This window comes from Phyllopteryx taeniolatus, chromosome 14 (assembly GCF_024500385.1).
Source record: "Phyllopteryx taeniolatus isolate TA_2022b chromosome 14, UOR_Ptae_1.2, whole genome shotgun sequence".
Taxonomy (NCBI): Eukaryota; Metazoa; Chordata; class Actinopteri; order Syngnathiformes; family Syngnathidae; genus Phyllopteryx; species Phyllopteryx taeniolatus.
This window is the reverse complement of record NC_084515.1, coordinates 2,599,761-2,609,950: the sequence shown is the minus strand read 5'-3', so window position 1 is coordinate 2,609,950 and position 10,190 is coordinate 2,599,761. Positions and strand designations below refer to the sequence as shown.

At 40.3% G+C, this 10,190-nt stretch overlaps 2 protein-coding genes across 2 annotated transcripts in view; one reads left to right on the top strand and one right to left on the bottom strand.

The window, feature by feature from the left end:
* Positions 1 to 253: 253 nt before the first annotated feature.
* LOC133489020 (uncharacterized) lies at positions 254 to 9,088 on the bottom strand. Its single transcript, XM_061797637.1, has 2 exons — positions 9,002 to 9,088; positions 254 to 4,275 (listed from the first exon to the last, which is right to left on the bottom strand). The coding sequence occupies exon 2, from the start codon at positions 3,826 to 3,828 to the stop codon at positions 2,269 to 2,271; it is 1,560 nt and encodes a 519-aa protein (XP_061653621.1). The 5' UTR covers positions 3,829 to 4,275; positions 9,002 to 9,088; the 3' UTR covers positions 254 to 2,268.
* A 68-nt stretch (positions 9,089 to 9,156) lies between these two features.
* bokb (BCL2 family apoptosis regulator BOK b) overlaps positions 9,157 to 10,190 on the top strand; it is an 11,934-nt gene continuing 10,900 nt past the window's right edge. Inside the window, exon 1 of the mRNA XM_061797638.1 lies at positions 9,157 to 9,706. The gene's annotated coding sequence lies outside the window, so the exon portion shown is untranslated. The remainder of the gene's footprint in view (positions 9,707 to 10,190) is intronic.

Here is a 10,190-nt window from a genome sequence, read left to right as displayed (position 1 = left end):
GTCCATCAAGACATGGATGAGAGAGTTTGGTGTAGAAGAACTTGATTGGCCTGCACAGAGCCCTGACATCAACAGGATAGAACACCTTTAAGATTAATTAGAGCAGAGACTGAGAGGCAGGCCTTCTCGTTCAACATACAGTAAGTGTGTGACCTCACAAATAGGCTTCCGGAAGAGTGGTCAAAAATTCCCAAAACACACTCCTAAACCCTGTGGAAAGCCTTTTCAGAAGAATTAAAGCTGTTATAGTGGGCAAGGGTGAACCGACGTCATATTAAACCCTATTAATTAAGAAAGTTTCAGTTTATCAGTTTATTTTTGAAAGGGGACAATGCAATTTCATAAAACACATGAAGTACACATGGTTAAAAAAGCCAGAATTAGCCAGAAGGCTAGTTTTCATCTGTAGTCCCCTGGCCATGATGTAAAAAAGCAGTAAAATACATCTACAAGACAATATAATACAGGATACATAATCAAACTATACTATTAAGAGAGAATAAAACCATAATTTTTTTGATCATAACAAAAAGACAACATAACATACTTGTCTTTTAGTGTTGGCAGCTATAGGTGTTAACTAGCCACATTTTCAGTTTTTTTGTGAAGGCCTTGTATGTTGTAAGCAGTTTAACCTCCTCAGGTACTGAGTTCCACTCACCAGCGCTCCTCACTGACCAGGCTGACTTACTGAAAGTGCTCCTACGCAGAGGAATGAGACAGTCACCTCTGACAGAGCCTCGAGTGACACGCTCAGAGCTGTTTCTTTGGCTGATGAACTCAGCCAGAGGAGCTGGGGCCAAATCATGCAGTACTTTATAAATCTGCAAATATGTGAAGACGGTCCCAGTTTAAAAGACTGTATTTTTTAAAAATTGCACAGTGATGATAGTGCCTTGGTTTTTTATCCATCACTTTAATTACTTGTTTGTACAAAACTTCCAATGGTTTTTTTGCATTCTGACCAGCCTGGGACCAACTGGTTATGCAATAGTTAAAGTGACTAAGAATCATCGAATGCAGGTAAATTTTTGCAGCTTCAGTTGACATTTCATTCCGAATTGCACGAAAATTTGCGAGGTTTAATTTGATATTTTTACACAATTTGTCAATATGGGCTTTAAAGAAAAGCTGTGAATCTATTATTAGATATTTGTATTGGCTGACAATTTGCATTTTTTCTCCATTAACAAGTATGTCGGGGTCAGGTGATACTCTATTTGTTTTAGTGAAATACATGCCTACAGTTTTAGAAACGTTTAGCTGTAGACAGCACTCCTGCAACCAAGTTGTGACACAGGACATTGTATTAGTGAGTTTAGCAGCAACAGTATCTTTGGAGCGACCATGAACAAAGAAAACTGTGTCGTCTGCATACATTACGCACTCTGCTTCAGAGCAAACAGTGGGCAAATCGTTGATATAAAGACTAAATAAAAGGGGGCCCAATATTGATCCCTGAGGGACTCCAGAGGTTAGCCTAAGAGACTCTGATCTGCAGTTGTTAACTGATACAGATTGTGTTCGGTCATGCAGATATGATTCAATCCAGCTCACAGCTTTGCGAGAGAAGTTAAATTTTGAGAGCTTGGTAAGAAGAACAGTGATTTACTGTATCAAAAGCTTTCCTGAGGTCCAAGAACACCGCCCCTACAACTCCACCCTTGTCGAGAGAAGATTTTATTTTCTCAATGAAGAGGCATGTAGCCATTTCAGTGGAATGCTTGGATCTGAAACCAAACTGCATGGCGTGGAGAGGGGGAGCTGCTGATTAAATAATGGACAATCTGCTCTGACACCCATTTTTCTGCAACTTTGGAAATGGCCGGAAGAATGCTTATAGGTCGGTAGTTATTCAGAGAAGTTGAGTCACCGGATTTAAAGACAGGGGTAACAATAGCAGATTTCCAGGCCTTTGGAAAGTGACCAGATGAAATTGAAAGATTAATGATTGAGGCAATAGGAGGAGCAAGAGTTGAACCTAGATCTTTGAGCATGCTCGTGTCCATTCCAAAAACATCCTTTGCCTTAGATGGTTTGAGTGAATGAATTAAATCGATAACTTTGGTCTCAGTAATATTTGTAATAGTAAAGAACTGCGTTGTAGACAATGCAGGGTATTCCTTCATTTGTTTTACTGCAAACTTAGAAGAGATTTCTGACACAGATTCAATGAAGTAGTTAAAAGCATCAGCCATCACTTGAGGTTCCGTCAGGATGTTTCCATTTAATTGAATTTGCATTAGTTTTGTTTTGTTATTTTGTGTATCACCCAATAGTTTTTGAATTTCCCTTCGCACTATTCAGAGCAGTAATGAAAAAGTCAGCTTTAGATTTTCTTATTTCTTTCACTACCCTATTTCTCAGTGAGATAAAGTGCTGTCTATTGTATCCTGATTTGACCGACAACTTCAAGGAATGATCGCGTTCTTTCATCAGTTTCAGAATAAATGTGTTTAACCAAGACAGGCCATTATTTCTAGCTTTTAGTTTAATTATCCGTGTAAATTGTATAATCATTTCTTGTATTTTGTTGGCAAATGTAGAACAATCCTCATCTAAATTTTTACCAGCGAGTAATACATCCCAGTTTACTTCTTGGATGGAATCTTGGAAATTTTGTTGTTCATGTTTTGGTATCCTATTGGATTCAGTGGTGGCCAAGGGTTTGAAGCGCTTTTTATTTAATTTTCTTGAAACCATTATAAGATTGTGATCAGACAATCCTGTGAGCATATTGTATGGCTTCAAGATCCTTTCTGGCCTATTAGTAAAGGCTAGATCAATCTGAGTTCGGGTGGAGTTTGTAATTCTCGTAGGGCCATTAATAACCTGAGTCATATCCATATCATCCATAACCCTTTTCAATTTTTTCCTAACTTTGTTAACTTCCCAATTAACATTTAGGTCACCCATTATTATCACCTCTTTTGCAAGATTGAGTTGTTTCAGTAACATTTCCAGCTTTTCGTAGAAAGCGGCATTTGATGAGGGAGGCCTATAAATAACTACAAGAATAAAAGACATTTGCTGTGACAAAGAAACAGTTAGTCCAAGAAATTCTAATCCATTCTCATCTGTAACATGTATTTCATTACAATTAAAAGTGTCCTTGGCATAAATCATAACACCTCCTCCCTTAGAACCCTGTCTGTCGTTTCTAAACATTTTATAACCAGGTACAGATAGTATTGCTGAGGGCGAAGATTCATGGAGCCATGTCTCAGATAGGCAGAGGAAGTCAATATTTGAGTCAGTGAGAAGGTGATTGACCTGATCACTTTTCGTTAAAATGCTTCGTATATTTAAGTGTGCACAAAGAATGCCTTTTGGTTTACGTGTTGAGTCCCATATTAATTTAGAGTTATTAACGGTTTGGAACGCCCTCCATTTCCGGTGCTTTAGTATTGCGGGGTTTGGCAGCCCCCTGTTTCTTTTATTGGCAATGTTTGCATATAGCTTTACGCTGCCAGCTTCCGCATCAGCCGTCGGTGGTGGTGGTGGTGGAGGCCCAGCCGTCGGTGGTGGTGGTGGTGGAGGCCCAGCCGTCGGTGGTGGTGGTGGTGGAGGCCCAGCCGTCGGTGGTGGTGGTGGAGGCCCAGCCGTCGGTGGTGGTGGAGGCCCAGCCGTCGGTGGTGGTGGTGGTGGTGGAGGCCCAGCCGTCGGTGGTGGTGGAGGAGGCCCAGCCGTCGGTGGTGGTGGTGGAGGCCCAGCCGTCGGTGGTGGTGGTGGAGGCCCAGCCGTCGTTGGTGGTGGTGGAGGCCCAGCCGTCAGTGGTGGTGGAGGAGACCCAGCCGTCGGTGGTGGTGGAGGCCCATTGGCACACATGATAACACAGCAAGCCAAGAAGAAACCGCGTCAAAAAGGTTGTTTGGAATCATACGCCCAATATTGAGCCATTTTGACAAGAAAGCAGTTGAAGAAGTTGCGACTTTTGCGAGGACCAAGAAAAGCCCAATTGGCTGGCTGACTGTCGACAAGTTCCCAAATACAGAGTGGCGTCCAAACACCAGAAAGTTTACCTTGCCTGTGCGCGGCTGGGCTTAGTCTTCGACGGAGCCGGCAGATTCAGTCACTTCGTCCTTCGTGCGCCGCCGACGAGGAGCTCCCTCCGCCGCGGTGTGACCAACTAGCTGGCGGCACGTTAGCTCGGCGGCTAGCGAGGTTAGCCGAGTAGAAAGAGGAGGACGCGTTTCACATCGCCGGACTTCGCTGCCTCGCCAAAAGGTCCGCCGCGCCGGCCGGTTCTCTCACACCTGGGCGATGGGTTGTGCTCTTCGAAGAGGAAACCGACACTTCGAGTTCATCCAGACAGAAGCCCTGCAAGTTCCCGCGCGCAGGCTCAAACTCAAACCGCCTACGTCAGAAAGGGATGTCACTTCAGATCATATGTGAGTCAAGGCAGGTGAGCGAATACTTTTGGCGATATAGTGTATGCCCACTAAATTTTATATCCGCAGGTGAAACTGGTGCAGGGGGCAAATTTTTTCCAACTTTCTCGGGGGCGTGAACCGAATGCGAAATGGCTTCTCCAAACCAAGATGTATGACTTCCAGTTCAAATCCGGGCATAGGTCCTTGAGACTTTTTCATGTGTTCTGTTAAAATGTTTACCAAATTTCTTGTCACTAGGAGAAACTGTGGTCAGGGGCTATTTTTTCCCCCAACTTTCTAGAGGGTGTTACTGAGTGTGAAATGGTTACTTCAAACCAAAATAAAGGACTTCTTCTTCAATATTGGGTATGGGTCCTTGAGACCTTTTCGTGCATCGTGTTATAATAGGAAGGTCCACCAAATTTCATGTCCATTGGTAGAACCGGTGTTGAGAGCAATTTGTTTTCCCAACTTACAAGGCTATTGTCAGTATTTTGGCAAAGCACACACCAAGCTCTTTTTCAGCCACTACATTAACTTAATGCGGTATCTGTTCCTCGTGGACGTGTGGCACGAGTCAAGAAAACAAGACAGGACAAAACAACATAGTATTGCTTGTCAGCTGTAGTTGTCTGCTTAACTGAATCAGCAAAGAATTCACATGGTCATCAAGGCTTACCACTCGTCCTCAATTAACCAATCATGGCATATTTTTGTCTGCTCCAGTTGCAAAAACTAATGAATGGATCTCCATGAAGTGCACATGATATCATGGCACTGTTTGTCCAAGCAGGATTGCCTAACATACGTCACATTGAGCTCATAAATTCCTGTCACTGTGACACTGATATCATTGGGATCCTTGTTTGGATGGACTAAGGACAATGTTTGCTTTGGAAGGTTTCTAACTTGGTGTTTGGGAGAACTTTGGAAGTCTGTCAGTATGTTTTATTATCTGAAACATTCCCTCTTATGGTATTTGGTAGGATACGTCATGAGGACCTTGATTGCTATGATGACTTGAGTTGACAGTGTGTTGAAATATGGAGTGGAATTCAAGTGGAACTTTAAAGCAGCAATACATACAGTCAATACCGATAATCGGGCCGAATTTGAGCATTCCCCCCGTTACAATCAAAGCGAGCAAAAGCCCGATTATTGGATCTCTCTAAAAGAGCAAGCAATTATCTTGTGGTGTGGGTTGGTTGAGGGGTGATTTTTCCTCCTGCGACTGATAATTATAAATGTAAAGCAAAATACATACATACTGATAATCAGTCCAAATTGTAGCCTTTTCCTTCCCTTCCAATCAAAGTCAGGCGAACCCTGACTGGTCTAACAAGTCCAGATTTCAAATTGTGAAATCATGAAAGTGGTGTCCTCCGGGCAAAAGAGGAAAAGGACCATCCGGAATGTCATCAGCGCAAAGTTAAAAAATGGGGGGGGGGGGGGGGGGGGGTGTTAGTGCCCATGGCAGTGGGAACTTGCACATCTGTGAAGGCACCATTAATGCTGAACGGTACATACAGGTTTTGGACAAACATACAGTATGTCGTCATCCAAGCAATATCTTTTTCAGGGACATCCCTGCTTATTTCAGCAAGACAATGCCAAGCCATATTCTGCACCTGTTACAACAGCGTGGCTTCGTAGTAAAAGTACTTGACTGGCCTGTCAGCATTCCAGACCCGTCTCCCATTGAAAATGTGTTGGCGCATGAAGCGCAAAATATGAAAACTGAGACCCCAGACTGTTGAGCAACTGAAATTGTACATCAAGCAAGAATGAGAAAGAATTCCACCTGCAAAGCTTCAACAATTAGTGTCCTCAATTCCCAAACGCTTATTGAGTGTTTTTAAAATGAAATAGAACGGTTATTTAACACAGAGGTATAGATGCCCCTGCCCCATCTTTTTTAGAACGTGTTGCAGGCCTCAAATGGAAAATTAGTGAATAATAATTCCCAGACAATCGATCTGCTCGGGACCAACAATCAGAAATGTAAAGCAGGATACACTCATACCGATGATCGGTCCAAATCCGGACCTTTCCCTACTCTTTTGATCAATATATATATATATATATATATATATATATATATATATATATATATATATATACAAATACGTACAATTATCCGATGTCTTCCAAATGATTATCCTCAGCAATTATTTTGTGGTGTTAGGTATGTTATTAGTTGGATTTTTTATTTTTCCACCCTGATTTGATCGGAAAACGAACAGGATCGGTGACCGAAATGTATAGCAGGGTGCACACATACCGATAATCGGTCCAAATTTGAGGTTTTTCCCTCTCTTGGGATCAAAGTCACTAAAGGCGTGATTATCGGATATTTCTGGAAGATTATTCTGTAGTGTGGGGTGTGTTAAAAGTTTGTTTTCCTCACTGTTCTGCTTGAAAAATGTTTGGGGCCAGCTATTGTAAATGTTAAAAATGTTCACAATTCACAATGGCAAATCCTTATAAAGTATGTGTGGTAAACACCGAGTAGGGTCAACCCACGGACTTTGTGATGTGATTGTGACAGAAAACAACAACAACAACTACAATCAGGACACATTTCAGCATTTTAGTTCACTCCCGATCAAAATCAGCAAAAGCCCGATTGTCGGATCTCCTGAAAGATTATGCTGAGCGATTTTCTGGTGGTGAGGTGTGTGTGAAGAGTGATCTTTCCTTCCCTGCTCTGCTCACAGAACAGTCTAGTCTAGGCTCACAATCGTAAATGTTAAACATGTTCAACATAAAAAATGAGCTGGACTGAGCTGGAGTCCATGATTGTGATGTGAAATACAACAACAGCACAGATACCAATAATCATACAAAAGTTTAGCATCTCCCCTGTTCCAAAGTCAGCAAAAGACAGATTACTAGACATCTTTGAAAGATTATGTACAGTGATTATCCTGTGGTGTGGTGTGGGGTGTTTAAGAGTGACTTTTCTGTGACGATCTGCTCAGAATGTCATGGGAGCTATCAATTGTGAATGTTAACAGTATTTACAATTGAAAATCCTTATTCTTGTGGTGAACGCCGATTTTTAACATCTTCACCGATTTATGGGAAGATGATTTGCTATAATAAATATTGAACAGGTTTAACGCTTGTGATTGTTGACCAAGACTGTTTTCTCAAGTAGATAATGGAGGAAAAATCACTTTAAACACACCCCACAGTGCCCACACCACAGGATAATCGCTAAGGATAATCTTTCAGAGACATCTGATAATCGCCCCTTTGCTGACGTTGAAATGCTCAAATTCTGGCCAATTAATACCATGCTTAACTGTCTCCCTTGCAAAAATATTAAAAACTCATGATGGCAGGTGTTTTATTTTACAATTAGGCAAGGTGTAATGAATAAATGATCACAATATGATCAAATGATAAAGGATTCGTCTTGGTTGCATGAACCCACAAACTACCGTGTAGAGACAGTACAAATGTAGTGTATTGCTGACAAAAACTAATGGGAAGCAGCGACGCCCAGTGGATGAACATAAAAACACACCTCTCAATACCAAGCGATATGATACATGATTAGCATTATTATCTTCTTTTGACCTCTGTTAGGTACACATGAACTACTCACTATTATTTACACAACGAATCACATATTAAAACTGGTTTCGAAACCATAATTCAAAACCCTAACCCGGTCTTGACACCCTAATTTGAAAACCTTAACACAAATTTGAGACCTTAATTTGCAATGCTAACTCTTTCTTGAAACCGTAATTTGCGAGGAAAACCCCAATTTGAAACCTGGAAGATGTCATAAACCCTAATCTGAATTTGAAACACTAACCCAAGTTTTGAAACTCGAACCCTGTCTTGAAACCCTAATTTAAAAACTTGACCCAATCTTGAAACCCTAATTTGCAATTCTACAATATTTATTGAAACCATAATTCGAAACCCCAATCCTTTTTTAAACCCCTATTAGAAACCCTTCCCGGAGTTTGAAACCCTGAACCTGTTTTAATACCCTTAACCTAATTTTAAACCTAAACCCTTTTTGAATATCTTAATTTTAAACAAGAGTTTGAATAGAATTTGTAATCATCTTGAAACCCTAATCTTGGTTTGAAACCCTAATTTACAATCCTAACCCTGGTTTGAAATTATAATTAGAAACCTTAATCCCATTTAAAAACCCCAATTCAAAACCCTAACCCAATCTTGAAATCCTAATTCAAAACCCTAACCCAATCTTGAAACCCTAATTTGCAATCCTAACTGTCTTGAAACACTAATTTTAAGCCTTTAACCTGATTTGAAACCCTAATCCTCGTTTGACCCACACATTTAAAGCATTAACCCAAGCTTTGATAACCCTGTTTTAAATTCAAAATTTGGAACCCTAACCTTGTTTTAAAACTCAGATTTAAAGCCTTAACCCGATTTTTGCAATCCTAACCCGGTCATAAAACAAAACAACACATTTCAAACCCTAACCTAAATTTGAAACCCTAAATTTCAACATTAGCTCTTAAAACATATCTTAAAAGCCCAAGTCATTCTTAAAAACCTCAATTTGAAAACCTAATCCTGTGTTGGGAACAACACCGTGTGCTGGGTTTACGATGACCCAAAATACGATTTACCGAGGTTACGAACGCAACGGGAAGTAATTCCTCCTCTTCATTGGATTGTTTGATATTTACACCCTGGAAGTACACATATATTGACTTTACGACGGTTTTAATTACGTAGCGTTTCAGTTTACGGACGGATTCGCCGCCCAGCTAAATTTAACCACTTGACCGAGGAGGATTAAACTTCGTTCGCACCATATTTGGAACATCCGCCGGCAGTGAGCTGTTACATAAACCAACTAAATCAAACGTGGATTCCGTTGCAGAACTACGACCCGCTGTTTTTTTTCTTAAACAAATAGTTTAAAAAAAAATACTCAGCCGACTGCTGCTAATATTACAATAGATTAAGAGGGGGGCTTGTTTGTGGGGCGGGCCGCCCGACCGGTCCCTCCGGCCGTTTCCAGTTAGTGAATGGAGCGCACCCAGGTGGAACAACAGGTAGTAAACTCAAGGCGTCTTCTTCAATTTTTTTCCTTCTTCTGTTTTCCCTTTTGCCCTTCTTTGGATGCGGAAGCTGGAGTGAAGAACGTGCAGGGATGAACGCTGAAGCAGCTGCTGCGCACTTTGTGTTGTGGCTTCCTTCGTGAGTGTATGTGACGGGCTTTTGCCATTCTTGGACACTTCGGGACGACTATTTGGGGTCAAAATCCGCTTCGTGTGCTCAGGACGCGGCCGTGTGGAAATGATGTGCAAAGTAAAGAGTTAAAAAAGGTAAAAAGGTCGTGTGCTGCTCGACTGGCTCTTTCTTGGATGCTACAACTTTGCTTCTTAATTCCATACTACTTCATATTCATACAGTTTAGAAAGTGAATTATTGTTTTATGTATGTGTGTTTGTCTTTATTAGTGTATGTGTGCACGTATGTACAGGTGTGTATTCATTCCTACTTATATATATATATGTATGTATGTATATATATATATATATATATATATATATATGTATGTATATATATATATGTATATATATGTATGTATATATATATATGTATGTATATATATATATATATATATATATATATGTATATGTATGTATATATATATATATATGTATATGTATGTATATATATATGTATATGTATGTGTATGTATATATATATGTATGTATATATATATATATATATATGTATGTATATATATATATATATGTATGTATATATATATATATATATATGTATGTATATATATATATGTAT

What these genes read in the sequence shown, in the direction of transcription:
- LOC133489020 (XM_061797637.1), bottom strand. Translation starts at nt 3,828, where the DNA reads ATGTGTGCCAATGGGCCTCCACCACCACCGACGGCTGGGTCTCCTCCA.